This window comes from Oratosquilla oratoria, chromosome 7 (assembly GCF_046742065.1).
Source record: "Oratosquilla oratoria isolate Oo_2021 chromosome 7, ASM4674206v1, whole genome shotgun sequence".
Classification (NCBI taxonomy): domain Eukaryota; kingdom Metazoa; phylum Arthropoda; class Malacostraca; order Stomatopoda; family Squillidae; genus Oratosquilla; species Oratosquilla oratoria.
Window position 1 is genome coordinate 22,280,429 of NC_134783.1, and position 22,317 is coordinate 22,302,745.

General features: G+C 38.8%; 1 protein-coding gene across 2 annotated transcripts in view; it reads left to right on the top strand.

Moving 5' to 3' along the window:
* The first annotated feature begins 5,770 nt into the window (after positions 1-5,770).
* Positions 5,771-22,317, top strand: part of LOC143026996 (sec1 family domain-containing protein 2-like) — a 29,998-nt gene continuing 13,451 nt past the window's right edge. The window contains exons 1-6 of one of the 2 annotated variants that reach the window (XM_076187814.1): positions 5,771-5,900; positions 8,475-8,655; positions 9,311-9,544; positions 12,954-13,131; positions 17,699-17,880; positions 20,128-20,300. In XM_076187814.1, coding sequence (XP_076043929.1) covers positions 8,476-8,655; positions 9,311-9,544; positions 12,954-13,131; positions 17,699-17,880; positions 20,128-20,300 — 947 coding nt within the window. In that variant the 5' untranslated portion in view covers positions 5,771-5,900; position 8,475. Of the gene's footprint in view, positions 5,901-5,947; positions 5,992-8,474; positions 8,656-9,310; positions 9,545-12,953; positions 13,132-17,698; positions 17,881-20,127; positions 20,301-22,317 lie in introns of those variants that run through there. The other variant, XM_076187813.1, reaches the window with a different exon arrangement.

A 22,317-nucleotide genomic window follows, 5' to 3' on the forward strand; every position in this document is an offset into this window, starting at 1 on the left:
CCCTCACAGAAACCCACCTACACAGAGAAGTAAAAAATGCTGAAATTAATATAGAAAACTACACCCCCTTCAGGGCAGACAGAGATGGTAGGAGTCATGGTGGAGTGTTTTACATAAGAAATGACCTTTTCCCAGGTACAAAACAAATCTTAACTATCTCAGACAGCCATGTAGAACTAATAGGTGTCCATGTCTCCTACCTAGACTTGATAATCATAAACTGCTACCGGCCACCTAGGTGTTCCCCACAAAAGTTGAAATTAGCACTGGACAAGGTGGCAAAGACATTGGAAGATTACCCACCTCCCACCCCAGACATTATATTGTGCGGAGACTTCAATTTTCCAAACATCCAGTGGCCAGAGGGTATTATCTCAGGAAGCACACATGAGGATCAAGTACAAGCAAGAGCCCTACTAGAAATGGCTGAAAGAACCCTCCTTGCTCAACAAATAACAACACCCACCAGAGTGAATAACATCCTGGACTTGCACTTCACAAACATCCATGACTTCGTGACTGCTTACCGTACGGAGGAAACCATATTCTCCGATCACAAATTAATAATGATAAACTCGGCGTACAAGAAAAATATGACGGGGACAACAGAAAATAACAGCTCAGATACATCACCCTTCTCTGCATATAACTTCTTCAGCAAACATATTGAGTGGGTTAAAGTTAATAAACACATCAAAGACATTGATTGGGATCAAAATATGGAGGATGAGGACCCCAACACTATGCTTCAAGTCCTACTTGACAAGCTACTAGAGCTATGCCACCTATACATCCCAAAAAGAAAAGCCCAGAGAAATAGCCACGCCAACATACCCCGAGATAGGCGAATACTAATGAGGAAAAGAACGAAGCTCAACAAACAGCTCTCAAAAACACATAGTGACATAAGCAAAACAGCAATTCAGAAAAAATAAAAAGAATTTAAGAAAATATATTGCAATCCCACACGGACCAAAGATTACGAGAGGAAAACCAGGCAGTAAATGAAATTAAGCATAACCCCAAATACTTTTTCAGTTACTGCGAAAGATACTCCAAAACAGACACAAATTGGTCCACTGAAAAATGCCACAGGGATCATAGGAAAGGATACTGCTGCAACCCGTGACCTGTTATTGCAACAATATAACAGTGTCTTTAGCTCCACATGTCAGCATAAAATTGTACACAACCCAGGAGAATTTTTTGCGGAGAGTCCTAACCAGCGGCAAATCACCAACTTGGACTTCACAGCGGAAGACATACAATCAACAATAAAAGAACTGAGGCCAAATGCAGCTGCTGGACCTGATGGAGTACCAGCCATGCTACTCCTGAACTGTAGAAACTCCCTGGCAAAACCGCTGCTCAGACTATGGAGAAGGTCCCTAGACACAGGAGTAATCCCGGAGCTTCTCAAAACTGCCACGGTGTCCCCAATATACAAGAGTGGAGTTAGATGCATCCCTAAAAACTATAGGCCAGTTGCTGTAACATCACACCTGATCAAGATCTTCGAAAAGAATGTTTGCAACAAAATAGTGAAGTACATGGAGGACAACCAACTATTCAATGACAACCAGCACTGTTATGCATGAGCGGCCGAGTATTGGCATGCATAAAGTACCCAGAGTGCTAGGGTATAAAAATATATACGTAGGTTTCTATATCTAATAAGTACTCTGCATACATAGGCTTGGATACATAAAGGGAGCCCTATCAATATAAAACAATGAATATTGTACAGCACTAATGTCAAATAGTTCACGTCCACTGGCCCGGCAGGATCTTATCACCATAGTGTCTCTGGTCCAACTGCGTTGGCGGGAACTATGCCGTGACGTCATGGCGTCACCGTGGCAAAGGTAATAGATGCTATATACAACAGCATCCTAGACTAAATTGTCCTAGCTAGGTCATCTATCATACATAGTCCGTATGCTCCGTTACACATGGGAAAAGTGTCTCCTATCCTGACATGTGTTTACAAATGTATGTGTGTCGTATGCCTATGGGTGTCTATCATGATCACGCCATGCGCGCGGGAATATTAAATACCCAGACATAGACACATGTGCCACAAGCACGGCTTCAGAAAAGGAAGATCCTGTTTATCAAAGCTCCTAGCTCACCATGATTGGGTTCTACACAACCTGGCCGAGGGGAAGAATATATATGTAGTGTTCCTTGATTTTGGAAAGGCCTTTGATAAGGTAGATAATGGCATACTGTTACACAAACTCAAGGACCTCGGCATCACAGGGAAACTGGATGTTTGGATCCATGAGTTTCTCACAGGACACCTACAGACAGTCTCGGTAGGAGGGACCAAATCACAAAAAGCACAGGTGATCAGCGGTGTACCTCAAGGCTCTGTATTGGGCCCATTCCTATTCCTGATATATACATATACCAAAGGCTTTTTCCCCCTTACACGGGGGGTAGCCAAAAAGAAAAAGGCATAGAAATCACTCCCACCCATTTCATTTCCCATATATTCCACTCCCCTCCACCCTTCTCCCTCCCTCCCATCTTGGCACCTCCCGGATGACGGGTCATCCTGCATCCTGTCCACTGCCCTGGGTCAGAAGCAGTGTCGCAAGACACAGCACATCCACAGCAAGGCCGCTTCATAAATTCGGTGACCCCCCCTCTCCGTCCCCTCATGCAGAAAAAGAGAAATCCCTTCGGGCTGCGTCAATTTTTTGTTCATACTTCCTCACCCCCCCTTCCCCCACCCACTCCCCCTCATGCATCACAGCCTCATCTATACACAACCCTTCTCCATTCACCCCTATCTTCTGTCCTCTCCCATCCTTCCTCCACAGACATTCCTCTCTTTTGCAAAGCCCCTTTCACCCCATCCATCCATCTCATCCTAGGACGCCCCCTCATATTCACTCCTTCCACACTTCTTTCCTGATATATATGGGGGACATAAATGAGGGAGTGAATGGCTCTAGCCACTCTACATTTGCCGATGACACCAGTTTGAGTTTGCCAATCACCGGTACCGAAAATGTACCTAACCTCCAGAGAGATCTAGATACTGTCTATGCCTGGGCCTCAAGAAATAATATGGTCTTCAATGAAGAAAAGTTTGAAAAACTGCAACATGGCCAACATCAAGAAATAAAAACTGACACAAAACTACTCACAGAAAGAGGGCATGAAATCAGCGCACTACAGACCGCTTAATGCCTGGGGGTACGTCTGGGAGAAGACTGGACCTTTCATCACCACATAGCCGAAACTGTGAAAAGAGCAAGAGGGATGACAGGCTGGGTACTCAGAACCTTCTCTACCAGAGAACCCAAAATAATGTTGGCCCTTTGGAATACCATGATACAGCCACTCTTAGACTACTGTAGCCAGCTGTGGTCCCCTCACAAACGGGGATAAATTCAGCGGCTGGAGGCTGTCCAACGGTCTTACACCAGGCAGATCAGAGGAATGCGGGATTTAAGCTACTGGGAACGTCTCAAAAAGTTGGAAATCTACTCTCAACAACGAAGAAGAGACCGGTATCGTGCCATCTACATGTGGAAGGTGATTAAAGGAAAGGTAGATTACCTAATCCAGCATCCCATTCCCTGCAGCCTTACAGCACTGAAAGATCAGGGAGGAAGATAACAAGGAAAACCATACCATCCATAGCTCCTGAAAGGATCAAGACCCTACTGGTGCCATGAGGGTCCAAAGATCTTTAATCCCCTCACGAGGGATATAAGAGACATCACCGACTGTACAGTGGACAGACTCAAGGCTGGACTTGATAAGTTCCTATCATCGGTACCAGACGAACCACCTGCACCAGGCTACACTGCTGGATGCCGGTCAACAAAAACCATACCAGAACAGGTGGCCTTAAAGGAATTGGACGCCAGGAATGGTAACAGTGGCGGATCACCGTGGCTGTGAAGAGGTCTTCTAGACATCTCCAAGTAAATCTAAGTAAGCAAGTAAGTAAGACATATAAATTTGTGGTAGGTGCCAAACACACTGTACTTTCTGGTGGGAGTTTATTGCGTACGTCTACACACAAGTATGGCCGGAAACAATCTGTCACCAGCGAATGCTAGGGGTGTAGCCAAGCCCTTTCTTACTTAATTATTGTATATATTCATTGTATATGTATCTCCTTTAATGTATATGTCATACTTCTTTATTATACTCGAGTACTTAATATCATCATATATCTATTGTAAATGTTTTGTATAAGTAAGCCTATGTAGTCATTACAATATAAGTGCCCTATACATAATTATATAACCGAATATATATGCGTCATTAGGCGTACGCTAAACGCGTATGCGTCTATGCCAATTGTACACGTCGTAGAATTAAGGAACTAAATATATGTTACCCTTAACCATTTTGCATGCATATTCATCATTATATGTAATTGTTCTCTTGTTGCTGTATATTTCTATGTATATACCTAGATATGTTAGTATGTATTGTTTTGCCCAATCTTTTTCCCGCCTAGCAACAATGTAACAGAAACTAGGCCACGGGCGCGTCTTATGCCCAGCTAGGCCCCCCAAGCATTCGCTTGTGACAGATCACTTCCTGTCTTACTTGTGTGTAGATCTCCGCAATAAACTTCTACCAAAATACTGCGTGTTTGGCACTTACCACAGGGGCCCAGCCTTGGGCATCAGGACGCGAAAAAAATCAATAACGTCGATGTTATTCGTTTTATTGTTTTTATTATTATTATTATTATTATTTCTTTTTTTTTTTTTTTGCAAGAAACAGCTTTAGAAGAATACATATCTTTTTAAAACAAAAAAGAGAGAAAAAAAGAAACTTATACCGTTCGAAATTCTGTATATATCTAACATTTTTATATACTTTCGTAATAATTTCTCATTAGTATGGTTAATCATTAACTAAGAAGTGTGTGTGTGTGTGTGTGTGTGTGTGTGTGTGTGTGTGTGTGTGTGTGTGTGTAACAAAGAAAACCAAATTATCAGGAAACAAAGAAAATAAAACTATAGAGCTATGACTTTAAATCTATTACACGATTCTCTGTTTTGTATATATTTGTTTGCTTGTCTTAATTCTGTACATAAATATAAAAATACATTGTATAAAATTGCAAGGATGACAAAATAAAGCACATGGCACTTATTTCCACCTTGGTAATCCTAAAACAAAGAATCCAAATACATTTAAACAAGAAGTAATGTCACTAAGAACAGAACATGTTAAATCATAAATACTTGAAATAATAATCATTGACATGACTTATTATGCAGAGAAAGAAAAATTCATGTATATAGCTAAGGTCATTAGATAAGGAAAGACTGAAGACACCTGAGTTATTAAACAAATAAAATATATAGTAATAATAGTTATAACAAAAATTAAACTAATGATAATAACATGATGCAATAATAATACCGATACCAGAGTGATACTGATAATAACAACTTTACATAAGAAAACATCTAGTAGGCCTACAAACAAACATTTACTAGAACTAGGCGATACGAGTGAAATAACTAACTAGAGGAGTCTTCGACACGAATTTAGTTCGAATGATCATAATATAATATATAAAATACCAACATAAAAATAAAAAACAATATACAAAATACCACAATATACAATATATCTATGACAATACAAAAATGACGTTGCATATTCATTGTGTATCAAAATCTTATTAGACTTTTTCACTGAATCTATGAATACTGAATGGTAACTACAATTTTTAAGTCTATGTTCAACTAGTTTTTGGTGTACAAACATCTACATTTGAATGTCATAGTGGAATCGTGGACCCTCAGTTACACGGACTATCAGTTCATCACCACACATTGTTTTGATAGGGCGAGACGTCAACATGAAGAGTTCGTAGTCGTCACAAAAGTGACTGAATATACTGTCAGGTGTGTGATGGTTTATGCACTGAAGTTCTTTTAATAAAATATAGTACAATTTTTACATTTGTATGAAAATTGTTGCAGTTAGACAAGGGAGGTAGGTAAGAAATAGTTTATGACTAGCTTTCTGATGAAAGCTGCGAAGCTTTAATTTAAAGTTTAAAGAAACAATTATATTTTTAGAAATTAATTGAATAAGGGAGTTTATAATCTCTGGAATATTCATTTCTGACGCTTGTAATGAGTGTCATAGTAGTCACTCAACGCACAAATTTTCATGGAAATCGCAGGAAAGGACTACGTGGTAATTACAGATGTGCACAATCAACAATGTCAATGCTCAACCATTCTTTTTATTAGTAATAAGATAAGGAGGTCATCAGTCAGATCTGCTAAGAGAGACCGTAATGGAGAAGATGGTGAATGGATTTATGGTCATTTGATCTATTAATAAAACAAGTGTGAGAGAGGGATGCACTGCATGAGCCAATATTATATATAGATATACTGCACTAATTATCTAATACTTCCATAATGATTATGGAACCTGGATTATGATAATCCCGGCTAAACTGACCATGACCAATGATATGGGATGGTGTTGATGAGAACTTGATAATAATACTTCAAATACTTTCACAAGTATGGCAATCCAAATCTCAATTAGAAAAGGGTATTAATTATCTCCAGAATTTTCATGTGGTGGTTGTCAGTAGTCTGTCTTAAGGGGACCCCCCCGCCCAAAATCTTTTTTTCTGAAGGATCTTGCTGATTTTTTCTGTGTGATATCTAGGTCTGAGGAAACCTTCACAGCATGAGTTTTATTCAGATCTGACGAGTAGGTTTTTATTTTTTAATAAAAAACGTAAAAAATACCATATTTTTGGGCTTCTTTCAAATCCTATCTCCTCTTACAATTTTTATTCGATGTCTTTCATTTTACAGCAAAAGAATCTTCTACATTTATAAAAAAAAAAAAAAATAGCTTTTTTTAATATCTTTGTTTAACGCCGAGGAAAAAAATATAAAAAAAATTATCGAAAAAAACGCAAAATTTTGACTTTGACACGTTATTAAAAAAAATTATTTAACATATGCAAAAAAACTCTCTATTTTATTTTTTGTCATTTATCTAGCTATTAATAGAGACCTCATATGCAAAAATCGGTTGAAAATTGAGGGAGGAGATAGACTTTGAGTATCAAAAACTTACATTTTTCAGAAATGAGTGTTAAAGGTTTTTTTTTCCCTTAGTTTGACTAAATTTTACATTGGACCTCCTAAGACCCATTGAAAACAGGTTCCATTGTATTTTCATGATGATTTTGCATCTTTCAAGTAACTCAGGCACTTTGTACCCTCCTACAGTGTAGGATATTATTCACTCAAAGTGAGGGTCTCATAAGCCGCCACCTCATTCTTTGTTGCAAAGTTTGAGTTCTTGGTCTAGAATGACCCAGCAAGGTAGTCTGATTGCTGGGATCCAGCTCTCTTTCTAATCTTGGGTTTCCTTTCTGGTGTTGGAACAGGCTCTTGCTGCATCAGGGACATCACTGTGAGGTTTGAAACTCTAAACCCAAGGTGTTGCAACAAGGAGGCATCCTTGTAGCCACTTGTTAGCAAACAGTTGTTTGCGTAGAGACAACTTGTCTGATATAGGTGTAGAGGACAGAGGATCAGGTGCTGAGGATGTGGATGTAGATGGAAGGGAGAGAGCTGCTGGAGGGAGTACTAGTGGTGGTGGCGGAGGTGGTGATAACAAAGTTGATGCTGGGGTTCTTTCTTTCTCCCCTTGAGTTGCTAATGTAGACGTTCTTATCTTCTGCAAGTGTGCCTTTTGTTTGGATAGCTTAGGCATGGCTAATATCTTCAAATATCTCTTCACTGAAAAATAGATGCGAATTTCACACGGCAAATTAGTGAATGCGGCAAGCTAACGTGTACATGTCCTTTACTTTGTAAGGCTCAGGCCACTGCCAGTCGTGCAGGCTGAACTTCCTCACACCACATGCCGGACGTGCATGCCGGACGTAAGAGAAAACTTTATGAGTGTATCAAACGCAAAAAAATAGGGTAAAATATGGTCAAAACGTATGTAAACAATGGTCGTGCGCAGCATGTGGCTGCCTGGGGGAGGGAGGGTAGGCCCTTTAAACCCTTTAAAAATGGCGGTACGATAAAAACACTTTACCAGCATCTAGAGCAAGATCCCTACTATGTATTTATGCAATAAAAAAAAAAATCGAATTTTTCTTAAACACTCATTTTCATGGAAATCTGCCACCTCCTGTTTTATAAGTATATTCAATCCTTTAGTGCAGTTGTGAGGATTTTTATGCAACTGAACAAAGCTATCTGAGAGGAGTCCCAAAATATATGTGAATATGCTAGCTGCTGCATATGGGTTCTTGAAGACCATAATGGAAATAAGCTTACATGTTTTTTTGTGATATCCTCACCATATGTAATTGTTATTTCGAACTGTTCTTTTTGTTATCTGCACTTCATGTATATTGATTCAATGCCAAATAAAATTATTATTATTATTATGTCACTACTGGAGTATGTTATTCATTTCAGAATGCAAGCTGCAAGTCCTTACCATGTGTCTGAGGCATGGTGGACTGAAGCTCTCAAGAAAGTGAAGAATGCTGTGGTATTCCTAGATGAAGGCATTGCAGAATGTTTACATTGGCATGGGGGACTGGTGAGACTTGTAAATGCAAAAGCTAGTGATGTCAAGGAATTCTCTTCTTTTGAGGTTTGAGTCACATATTTGTTATTGATGTGAAAATGTGATATATGAAAGGTTTTAATGTTATATGGATACATCTGATATAATGTTTTGAATTTGTGTGTATATATATAGATACCTCAATATATGAGTACAGATATTTAAGGTTTTATCATTATATATATATATATATATAAATATATATATATATATATATATATGTATGTATATATATATATATATATATATATATGTATATATATATGTATGTATATATATATATATATATATATATATATATATATATATATATATATATATATGATAAACCCTTAAATATCCTTAAGTATATATTTATATCATTTCCTATATGGAATATTGATTGCACATGTTTAATGCAGTTGATATTTTAGGGACTTAAGTGCCATCTCTACAGACGAAGTCATGCTGCATTCTTTCATGATTGGAGGCTAATCTCCTCAAAGAATGCTGATCTCTTCTTCCTCTATTCTTTTACCTTCCTTAACTCTTTCCTTTACGACTTGTCTGATAACACCATTTCAGTGCAGTATTGTCCCCAAGTATAGAAGCACTGAATGTTGCCAACAAAATACAATCTTTTATTGATTTTTTTTTTTTTTTTTTTTTTTTTTTTTTTTATTAATTTATTTATTTATTTCAGTGTGGAGGGCAGGATGATACAAAAGGAGTGTTCCTCATTAGTTCTGCTATACACAACACAAAGAAGGACATCCTACGAGATATCATTCAATCCTCGTGCTTTCAGTACTGTGTTGTGATTAGTGCAGCTCATCCTAATGTTCACAGCTATGCCAGGTTTGGGGGACGGGAAACAGACGAAACCATGATTATGAATCAACTTGAACAGGATATCCTCACCTGGATGGGAAATTTGGTATGTTATGAGCTTTCTGTCAGGAATGAATGTCATAATTTTCTTTCCTGCAGTACATTGCATGCTTAACCTTTTAAATAGGAATAATGATAGTTATCTGTAAGTGGTAGTTCTAGGAGATGGATGTCAGAGAATAATCTCCTTATATATTTTAAATATCCATCAATATCTGTGGATGCTCACTAGCCAAGTGGGTTAGGGCGACGTTACTTGCAGCAAAGGTCAAGATGATGACAATTGGAGCCCTGTTTGGAGCAAGTTGAACTAAGGTTCATTAAATTCCATGCTACAAAATCCACTGTAACGGGCACCATCCTAGCCTCCCAATAGGGGGAAGTTTGTGACATTAAATGAAATAAAAAATCATCAACATCCTTACTTACCTCCAGCTGCTGGTTTAGCATCAAGTGGGTAATACTTTGTCAGTGGTCCGGGCACAGAATTTCTTCCAGTGAACTAAGATTACTTTACTTTCACTGTTTTACATAATAGGAAAACTACTTAAACATCACAAATGTTTGTATACCATCCACCACATTGGCACTCCTAACTCCAGTTGCTCAACTTGTTTGATAGCCACATGCTGGCAGGTACCATAGGTGTGTACTGCCCAATCTGGCTGAGCACACAAGCACCAGACCAAAAGAAGTAAGGTATTAGAATTACTCTCTGACCTAAACATGTTTGATTCCAGTGGCCACCTCCAGTTGGCTTTTTCAACACTGCCACCAAATAGCTTCCCCCAGTGTGGCAATTTGCTTGCCCTCCCTTTGGGCATCTGGACACAAGTAGCATGAGAAACCATACATGACATTATCTTGGAACTGGAAGGATGAATGAGGCCTAGTAGCTCTGTGCTCTGGACGTAATTACACGTGTGACATCAGCATGCTTTGGATGTCTGTTCTTCTACATAAAAATGCCATTATCCTACTTTTTTTTTTTTCTTGTGGTGACATTGGTCTGCACAGCACTACACCAGGTATGGGTGTTACAAGTGTGCATTGTATTCTTGCTGTATTGCACTGCACAAGCAGGAGATGTATTTGGATGGGAGAACAAATAGTAAACAGATGGGGAGAACATAAAAACTATCAAGAGCTTGAAATTGAGCCCAATCCCTTCTCATGGGGCAGTCAGAGTGAGCTAAGGAAGAGTACCATTACCAAAATTACAATGAAATGTCATTAAGAAACACTTCTTGATGACAGGTTTTAGATCCACAACACCAGAAAGTAGAAAAATTGTCAGGGAGATATGGAAAATCAGGCTTAATGCAGATGCTGCATTCAGCTTCTCTAGCAGGGACATGAAAGGGCTTCCACACTTGGGGCTTGGACAGGATCGTAACTGTCCATTCTAGCCCATACACATTGAAGGCCTTGACTGTTGCACTCAGCTGCTCCTGGTTGTGCAGCAAAATTCCAGCAATCTGGAGAGGATCACATATAGTGCCCATATAGACTAAACAAACCACTGAAGGCCCCAGCAGCCTGCAGACTTGTCTCATTGTTACCCTCCATGCCCAAGCAGAAAGAAATATGGCTAATCTGCCCACTTCCCTGGACCAGTGTGGATTGGGGCGGGGGGGGGGGGTGTCACTCGACCAACATGCTTCTCTCAAGCATCATCCAGTGGGTTCAGGAAGGATTTAGCTGGGGAATGCTGCCAGAAGGAGCAGACATAGTGGCGGTGGATATTGGCAGTGTATTCGATGGGCTTCCTTGATTCATGCTTTTATGGGGGATCATAAAGATGTTCATCCACAGCAGAAGTGACTAACAAGGTTTTTGACTGGTTTACTGTGCAGAGTGGCCCAGGGCAGCCAAATTTCTGGAACTAAAGGAATGTGAAATGGAGTCCCATAAGGAGTGATGCTTATGCCAATGCTGTCCATCCTCTTCCCAGGTGATCCTCTAGCACCAGAACTAGAAAATAACACCAGGGTACTTGTTTGAGTGGATAATCCTATGATGGTGATCCAGCATAGCAACTACACATTAACTGCTAAGAACACCCAAGCCTACTTGGTTGGGTTTGAACAGTGACGTGGAGAAGGAGTGGAAGCCTTCACACAGAGATCATCAGTGACATTGATCACTCCAGGCAACTGTGAACCAGGGAGGCATTCACTAGTGGAACTGAATGTACAAATTCTTACATTGGAAGAGAACCCAAAAATTCTTGACCTTGCTTGACCTTCTCCCCATGCATTGAAAATGACGTTGAGAAATAACAAAAAGTAAATTAATATATAGAAAAAACATATTAAAATCAGTTGTAAATATGGATTTTGGACAGTGGATATAGAATAGGCACTCATGATAATAGCAGGATATACCAAAACCACCCCAAACAGAAACCAAAATCCTCCCCATAAGTACTGCATGAAAATGATACACACAGTTCTGTGCAAGATCCCCCAACCCTGCTCACCCGTCTCATCAAAGGAGAGGCACCCTGGGACCGGCCACCATAAACCTTTCCCCCATCAAGCCCCTCCAGATGTGGCTCCACAGAAGCCCTCCTGAAAGAGGCAAGGCCCACACTGGTGTAGTTGCATTCAGGTCATCATCCAGCTTTAAGACATGACCAACACAGAATGGGCCTAACAATAAAGGTGCACTACTCCATATGTGAGTGAAGAATGGCTGTTTATAGATGGTTTTGTAATGCAAGGAAAGGAGGGGGTGGGGAATAGGGGGGTTAGGGAGTGATTATGTGTTCACCACTTCAGTATGAGTCAAATTCTCGTGCACAGCATTGGCTGCCATATGTACAATGCATCATACTACTCACACTATAAAATATAAAGTCACTGCTGTATTACTCATTCTCTTTTACTCTGAGTGATCAAACTAGTACACAGAATCCAGGGGTAACTCATGTACAAGTACATACATATACCAAAGCTTTTTCCCCTTTACAAGGGAGGTAGCCAAAAAAATATATATATATATATATAATCAAGACGCTAATGCCGGCATCCTCGTGTACCCACTTGTGCCTCATGATGCCTACATAGGTGTCATCATACCGAAGTGGTTAATGGTATTTTGATGCAGCCTGTAGGGATTTCCCCTTGTCTTCTGTTTTTCTGTATGAGGAGCCAGAGAGGGGGTTGCTGATTAAATGAAGCAACCTTGCTGTGGATGTGTTGTCTTGCTGCATTGCTTCTGACCCAGGGCAGTGGGTGGGATACAGGGATAACCCATCATTCATGAGGAGCTAAGATGAGATGGAGGAAAGGGTGGTGGATGGCAGTGGAGTGGATGGGATGACATGGGTGGGATTGGGTATATGCCTTTTTACTTTGGCTACCTCCCTGGTAAGGGGGGAGGAAAAGCCTTTGGTATAGGGATAGATGGACTTGTCCTTTTTAATGCTAATAGTTTATCTTGCCTTTCAGAACTACACTGTGGAAATATTTTATCTTCCTCTAGTGTTTGTGCCAGCAACTGACAACCTTCTACTCCTACCAGCATTTAGCAGTATTTATCCTCTCCTTGACTCTGACATCCCTACTATAGCCAGATTACAACAAATGTTTAGCAAAGGAGAAAGACTTAAACCAGTTGAGTCACTGGGTAGGTATTGTCTTTGTTGTGGTGCATATATACCAAAGGAGCTTTTTCCCTCTTTTAGAGGAAAAGGTAGTGTCCAAATCAAAGCATACACCCATCCTATATGTATACCATACCCTTCTAAAAATCCATTAATTGCCTCTCATCATAACTCCTCATGGATGAAAGGTAATCCCTTTCCCATGCTACACTTTTTTTGAGTTATCAATCAAAAGGTAAGGAAAGGGTTCCCAAGAAAACAAGAAGGCAGTATTGCAAAGTAAGCACTACAAGGAAACTTAGAACAGCATATGCTAAGGTTGATGGTTCAATATTGGTTAGGTTGGAGATAAATGACTACTTGATAAGTAAGTCTGATATGCTGTGTCTAGTAGGGACTAACTACCAACAATTTTTTATATACAGTTGGGGAACAACAGATACATCTGGAGGATAGACAGAGAAGATAGAAAGGATGGAGGAGTAATGTTTGTGTTGAGAAGTGGCATAAAGGTGGAAGAAACAAATCTGAGTGAAGGCAGGACTGAAGCAACTCACCTAAAGATCAATGCTAAATGTCACAATAAAAGAGACTTCATGGTGAAACATGTTCCCCCCAAGACAAAAACTTGGGATGAAACTGAATATCAAGAAATGTTAATGGATGCAGCCCTTTTCCCAAAGAAAAATATTGAACAAAGTAGTAACATAGTCCTTGTTTGAGATTTTAATTGTGGTGAGGTCAACTGGGAGGATTGGGAAGCAAGCAGTAAAGCAAATACCTGGGGGAATACCCTGTTGAGTATAGCAATGAAGAGTACAATGACCCAGTGGGTAAAGAAAGTGACCCTTGTAAGTGGAGATGGCATTCCCACAAGATTAGATCTGTTACTAACCAGAGAGTAAGACATCATCAGTTCAATGAACTACCATTGCCCAATAGGAAAAAAGAAACATGTTACAATTTAATTTCAGCTGGAGAATGAGGAAATATAGCCAAGGAATGAACCACACAGGCAAAGGAGACTCAAGTTTAGGAAAGCAGATTACTAATGGTTGACAAAATTCTTTGAAGAAACAAGCTGGGAGGAATTCATGGATACCACAGGAATAAGGAGGAAATGGGAAATCTTGACATTTACAACCTAAAAGTGAACAAGACTAGAGAAAGGAAGAAGCAAAAACAGGACTCGTTTAACAAAAAGTGTGAGATTGCGAAAAAAGGCCAGGGGGTAGTGGCTTGGGGAAAATGGAGAAAGAAAAGAAGCAATAAAACAAAAGAAGTTGACAAACAAGCTTGGAATGACTATACAAGAATTTGCAGGAAGGAAGAAAGCAATTTTGAAAGATGTGTAGTAGAAAAATACTAAGATGAACCAAAACTGTTTTACAGGTGTATGAATGGTAAATTGGGACACAGGAAAAAAAATCACCAAGTTAATAGTAGATGGTGAGGTCTTTGAAGAGGCTTCAGCTCAGGCAGAAAAACACACAACTTTTTGGAAGAAGGGAGGGGAGAAAAAAACTGGTTTAGTGGATATAAATGTAGAAGTTAGAAAAATGCTCAATCTCCTGGGATCATTGGATGTGACAGAAGCTTCAAGACTGATGGGATCTCAAACTGGATACTTAGAGGATGAAGGGAACAACTAGTGGACAAAATCCAGTCTTATTACATGCTCATTGAAAGAAGGCATTGTGCCACTTGATTTCAAAATGGTAAACATGGTGCCAATTCACAAAAGTGCAGTCAAGGAAACACCACTAAACTACAGGCCAGTACCACTAACCATCACAATAGTGAAATTATGTGAAAGGATTGTGAAAGATTGATGGATCAAATATCTTGAAAAGATGAATATTCGGACAGTTTGGCTTCAGAACTGAAAAGTCATGTGTGTCAAATCTTTTAATTTTTTACATGAGAGTGACTGATGTGCTGCAAGAGAGAGAGGGGTGGGTGGACTGTGCATACCAGGACCTAGAGAAGGTATTTGATAAAGTACCTCACAGTCGACTTATGTGGAAATTTGAGCATATTGGAGGACTGAGAGGCAAACTACTAGAATGGATTAAAGACTTTTTGAGGAAAGATACATGAGGGCAGTAGTAAATGACAAGATGTCAAGCTGGAAAGTAGTAATAAGCAGAGTACCACAAGGTTCAGTGCTTGCACCACTAATGTTTCTTGTCTTTTTGGCTGTTTAATGCATATTGGATTGATACATACATATACCAAGGCTTTTTCCCCCTTACAAGGGGGGTAGCCAAAAAGAAAAAGGCATAAAATCATTCCCACCCATTCCATCCCTGAAAACACTCCACACCCCTCCACCCTCCCTCTTATCTTAGCACCTCCTGAATGACGGGTCATTAAATAATAAATCCAATAGATAATATTGGATTGGTGCAGGAGGTAAATGCTAGGGTAATGGGCAGGGGACTAGAGATGTTAAAGAAAATGAAGAAAAGTGGGAGGTAAACCAGTTCTTTGCTAATGACATCACATTAGTTGTAGGATCAGAGGTGGGGGTTTAGGAAGTTAGTGATAGAGTTTTGGAAGGTGTATGAGAGGAGAAAGTTGAAGGTAAATATGGATAAAAGTAAGGTGATGAGATGTACAAGGGAAGAGGATGGCAACAATTTGGAAGTGAGTATTAAAGGAGAGAGTCTGGAGGAAGTGCATAGTTTTAGATACTTGGGGGATGTATGTGGCAGGAAAGGGAGGAGTGGAGGTAGATTGTAGATTGAGAGAAGCATGTAAGTGCCTTGGTGGATTAAAAAGTGTAATGAGAAATGGACATTTGGGAATGGATGCTAAGAGGAGATTGTATCAAGAGGTGACAGTGCAGACAACACTGTATGGGCAGAGACATGGAAGATAAGAGAAGAAGAGTTTAAATGTGTTTGAAATGAAATGTCCAAGAAGTATGGTAGGTTTTACAAGGTTGGATAGAGTGAGAACTGAGGAGGTGGGGAGGAAAGCAGGGGTGGAAAAGGAGATGGTAAATAGGGTTGATGAGAGAGTATTGGGATAGTTTGGACACATGGAAAGAAAGAGTGAAGAAAGATAGTAAAAGAAGTGTGGAAGGCAGAGGTGGATGAAGTTAACATGAGGGAACGACTGAGGATGAGATGGATGGATAGGGTAAAAGGGGCAATGAGTAAGAGGGAGATATATGTAGAGGAAGGCAGGGAGAAGCAGAAGATGGGGTGAGTGGAGAATGGTTGTGTATGGATGATACTGTCATAAATGCATGAGAGTTGGTGGGTGATAGAGGGTTTTAGGGAGTGGTTATTTGTGAATGATATCTTGACACGGGCCAAAGGGATTTCTCCCCATCTTTGACATTACTGCATGAGGAACAGAAAGGGGTGTTGCTGATTAAAAGAAGCAGTCTTGCTGCATTGCTTCTGACCCAGGGCAATGGGCAAGATGCAAGGATGACCCGTTATCTGTCATCCAGGAGGAGCCAAGATGAGAGGGAGGGGTGGTGAATGGGACTGGAATGGGTGGGAGTGGAATTATTCCTTTTGACTTTGGCTACCTCCTATGTAAGGGGAAAAAAGCCCTTGGTATATGTATTATTTATTAATTTATTTATTTTTATTTATTTTTATTTTTTTCTGCTGTGTTGGTGGTATTTGAGAGGTGAAGTGAGATTGATATCTTATTAGAGGACTTAAATTTTGGCAATTGAGGACCATTACTCAGAGTAGATGTCCTTCCTAAACTACTAATCAGATGTGCACACTACAATGGAACCATGACTGGCCTCTTCTTATTTTTATACAGATAATAACTAATGTTACATTAATTTAAATTGAACCTCAGATAAGGAATGCCCCATTGAACAAATTGGTTAACGAGCAAGTTTTGTGAAATTTTTTTGTTAATGAATAGTACTTCATGGTACAAATACATGCATACATTTATATACAGTCTGACTGGTTCAGTAGTGCTTTGGCACATTTACCATAATTATTTTGGTTAGTGAATATTTCAGTTTAAGAACAAGAGTCTCAAAATTGATTAAGTTTGTTATTTGAGTTTCCACTGTAGTTTACAAAATCACTATAGTACAGTCTTCATCTGGTTTAATTGGAAAAAGTGAACAAGATACATATAATAGAAGTGAGAGGGGTGGATTGTTCTTCTCCCATGTTTAACCACCTCACTATCGACACCGCAGAGCAGTGGACAAGATGCAGGGATGACTCGTCATCCAGGAGGTGCCAAGATGAGAGGGAGGGTGGAGGGGAGTGGAGTGGATTAGGGATGGAATGGGTGGGAATAGTTTTTATGCCTTTGATTCATGGCTACCTCCCTTATAAGGGGGAAAAAGCCTCTGGTATATGTATGTATGTACTATTGTAAGTGGTGGTGGAGAATCCATAGTAAATTACTCAGAAATTAAATTTAGCTTTTTAACATCTCCACTCTATATTCTTATTCTAACCTTTGTATTTATCTCATTTTTCTGAATTTTCCACCTAATACTACTATTCTCACCTACATTGCTACTTAAGCCTTAACAATACCCTTAATGGACTGCATAATGTGTTACCTTTAAATTCTGATTATCCTCAGGTGATGTAGAGTTTAATCACCTTCCACATGAGTTTCGCACCTCCATCCGACAGTTGGTCGTATGCCTCCACAGTCTTTTAGTTGGAATGAATGCAAGGGAGGAAATCTTCACAATTGGGCACACTGCACGCATTGTAGGAACCGAACTAGAGAACTTTAGCATGGCCAAGCAAAGTAGAAAGGTAAGTTATAATAACCAGTGATATTCTGCATGGTATAGTGACATTGCTTTTGACCCAAGCAGTCTGATGTGGGAACGGGTGACTTCATCTTAGAGGTAGATGGGAGGGGTGATTGCATATGATATGGGTGAGTACTTAGACACAGCCACCCCTGTTATACAGATGAATCTCTAAATGTGTTAGGGTTAAGTGCCAGAGGATATTGTGCACTAACAATTCTTGTTCTTAAAGGATAATTTCCCATGAGAAATAATGGTAATAAAGTCATAGGATAAGCATAGGTCTACCTTTGATGGGAAATATGTAAAAGAATGTGGTACATTCTTTTGCTTTGTGAATCGTTACTTAGTGAATCTGCAAGTTTGCAAGGCATGCTAGAGTTTTTCATTGTTTTGTTTTTACCGTATTTTCCGGCGTATAGTGCGCGACTTTTTTCCGTTGGAAGGGCCTAAAAACGGGGGGTGCGCGTTATCCGGTGGTGCGCATTATCTACGACCTACGATAAAAATTCTGCGGCTGTGTGTGTAATTTTTTTCACAACAACGTGACAATGTTGGTCGTGACAAAGTCGGGACGGCACACTTCTCCGTGACGTTCCGTGAGAACAAGAAGAACAGCCATGGTGACATGAAAGAATACGCCAGCATGGGCTATATAAATATTTGGTATAGGTAGGTATCTATCGAATCTTATTTTTCATGTTTAAATAGGCCTAAACACCATGAAACATGATCAATATTCATGATATTTGCCCATGTTCACAGCATCCTAGTTTGAATTTTTATGTTTGCTTTGTTGCTTCACTTTAGGTATGGTACAAATTCCGTTGCGGCCGTTCATAAACTCGTGTCAAACACCTAACTACAACACCCTCTTTCGGGAGTTATATTAACTAACGTCACCTCGATGAGAGACTGTCCTATTTCACCACTGTCATTGCAGGTTCAAAGCTAAAACGAAACAGTCTGTAGTTTGTTTCAGTATTAAATAAAAAATGGTAGTGATGAATTATTTCCTCAAGATATGATATGAACATTTTCTGTAAAAATCCCGAAATTTTTCTGTATATTTTACTTTCAATAAACTTTTTTTTTATCATTTTTCCTACAAACTATTTAAGCTACAAAGTAATAAGGGACCAACGCACAACATGAGTCATATACCGGTACATGTAGTTCCGACTTTTATTAGTTGTGTCCTGATTGATGCCTAAACTGACACTTAATTTAGTGACAAATCAACAGATTTCCCAGCAGTGGCTCTAGAGCCAACGAAAAATACTTCTCCATATAACCTCGTTCACATGATACTAAGTAATTTCGCCGTTATTTCATTGGTTTATTTTTACTAACATTAATTAACGTAGTCTATGCAAATATTTGGGATCCGTAAAACAGCACTGGTACCAACATCATGAACGTTGGCCGTTTTAGCTCACCCGGAATATGCTAGATCAGGGCCGAGATTGACAGTTCTATTGCCAATCTAGCCTACACTAAACACCCTCTTGCGAGATTTTGTTAAACTTAACGTCACTTCAGTAAAGACACTTATGAACCGAAACATAGTTTGTTGCTGCATGGCAATAAAAACTTGTACACGGTGATAAAAACTTGTAAGATGAATTATTCCCTCAGGATAGTAAATTACAATTTTTCTGTAAAAATCCAAAAATTTTCATGTACATTTTGTATTGAATAAACTTTTCATGGCTCAAATTTCCCACAAAACAATGGACCAACGCAAGCAGGAGTCGCATACATGCAGTTCACGAGCTTTAGCCACCAGTGACTTTTCCTGGCATGCGCGTTATACGTCGGTGTGCGCTATCTGTGTACTGAGATAACGGAGTGCATGGGTGCGCATTTTAAGCCGGAAAATACGGTACTTCTTTAACTCAATTTTTTTTAAAGATGCTGGGAGGAATGAGTAAAAAATTGCATAAAACACTATACCCCACCATATGCATGGTGGTACATGGAAAGGCAGTGGTACATGTGACATTATAAGATATTTGAAATTAGGCTTTTAACAGTTCCAGAGAAACAAGCAAGGTCCATGTTATTTATATGCACTTCAGTTTTAAATATATATAACCATTGGTTCATATGGTTTGCTTAAATTCTCTCTCTAGCTCTCTCTCTCTCTCTCTCTCTCTCTCCCTCTCTCTCTGGCTCTCTCTCTCTCTTGCTCATATAAAGGGAAACTTTGGGATTCATTTGTAAATAATGTACTTGTGCTCAACAGAATGCTACCAACAAAGTGTCCATTGTATTTGTGGATCGTACATTAGACCTAGTTAGTGCAACAACACAGAGTGAAGAAACTATGATGGACAGAATACTGACACTCTTACCAAGGTTATATGGACATCGCATAGACTCGGCTGTCAACATGGCTCCCCTAAGCAACGTACACATGTAAGTTATGTCAGAGACACTGGTAATACCATGAGAGAAGTGATATTCTTCATAGATTTTGTGTTGCTTATATGGAAGGGGTGATATATATATATATATATATATATATATATATATATATATATATATATATATATATATATATATATATATATATTTATGTATTTTATTTTATTTATTTTATTTATTATTATTTTTTTTTTTTTTTTTTCAATTTTTTTTTTTTTTTTTTTTTTTTTCCCATTTTTTTTTAAAATATTATTAATAATTTTTTTTTTTTTTTTTTTTTTTTTTTTTTTTTCTCTTTTTTTTTAACAGTCACCACCACCTCTGGGTGTAATATTGGCCCTGGAGATAAAAGTGCAGGTTGGCTCCAATGAAGAACTAAATACATTCCTTCCTCTCCCCCTCCTTCCCTCCCTGTGATGAGTCATTTGATAAATTGTTACATGGACTTCAAGGCAATATAGAATTAATTATGATCAAAATTGCAAACAAAAAGATGAAAAGCAGAAAATTTGTAGCAGTGTATGTATCACCAAAAACACATTTGTGGTCAGACAGCGAACATTCTAAATTACTGGAAGACACAATGATTGTGCTAAACAAGTTACTGAAAGAGGGTGGAAACATAGTAATCATGGGTGATTTTAATGCAAAAGACATAATCTGGGAAGAAATGATAGTTAAAGGGGGAGATGAACTTTGGAGCAACATTCTACTGGATATGACCATTGAATACACCCTAACACAATGGGTTAAGGAAAATACTAGATATAGAAACAATGAGGAACCGTCGAAATTAGACTTAATATTAACTTCTGAACCAGATGTTATGAACAAAATGGAGTATAAAACACCAACTGGAAAGAGCGACCATATACTAATAGAGTTTGAATTAAAAGAACAGAACAATGTAGATAGGAATGACAAACATAGAGAAGGAAGATTAATGTACAACAAAACGGACTTTGTAAAACTAAGAAAAAATTTCCAAAACACAAACTGGGATAAATTCTCTAAAGAGGAAACAAAGATGGAAGACAAATGGAACATATTCAAAGAAAAGTACAAGGAAGGAATTAACAAATATGTACCAAAAAAGAAACAAAAAGAGATCTACATAAAGTGTTGGTTTAACAAAAGGTGTAGTGAGGCTAGAGACAGGAGAGACAAAGCCTGGAAAAGGTGGAAAAAAAGATTAAAAAAAAAAATGTCCAGATGGCATACATACATATACCAAGGCTTTTTACCCCGTACAAGGGAGGTAGCCAAAAAGGAAAAGGCATAAAATCATTCCCACCCATTCCACACCTCCAAATGGCAAACATATAAAACTTAGGAACGAATATGTGAATATATGCAGGAAAGAAAAAAGCAATTATGAAAAAGATTGGAAAGATGCAAACTTAGTATCAATATATAAAGGAGGAAATAGGGAAGATCCTACAAACTTCAGACCAGTGTCCCTTACAAGCACAGTAGCAAAAATATGCGAAAAGGTCATCAGAAACAAATGGACCAAACACTTGGAAGAAAATAAAATAATAAACCCAAAACAATTTGGCTTTAGAAGTGGTAGATCGTGCACCACAAACCTAATCTGCTTTTACTCGAGATTAATTGAGATAATACAAGAAAGAGATGGCTGGGCAGATTGTGCCTTCTTGGATTTGCAGAAGGCATTCAACAAAGTACCACATGAAAAAATAATAAGAAAAATTGAAATAATAGGAGGAATACAAGGTAAACTGCTGGAATGGATGAAGGATTTCTTAATTGGGAGAAAAGTGAGAGTGGTACTTAGAGACAAAAATTCAAACTGGGAAGATGTGAAAAGTGGCGTCCTACAAGGCTCTGTATTGGCTCCATTAATGTTTGTCATATATATAAATGATATGGATGAGGGAGTGAATTGTTACATGAACTTCTTTGCTGACGATGCCAAATTACTCAAGAGAGTAAGAACAGAAGAAGATTGCAGATCGCTGCAAGATGACCCAGACAAAATATGGGA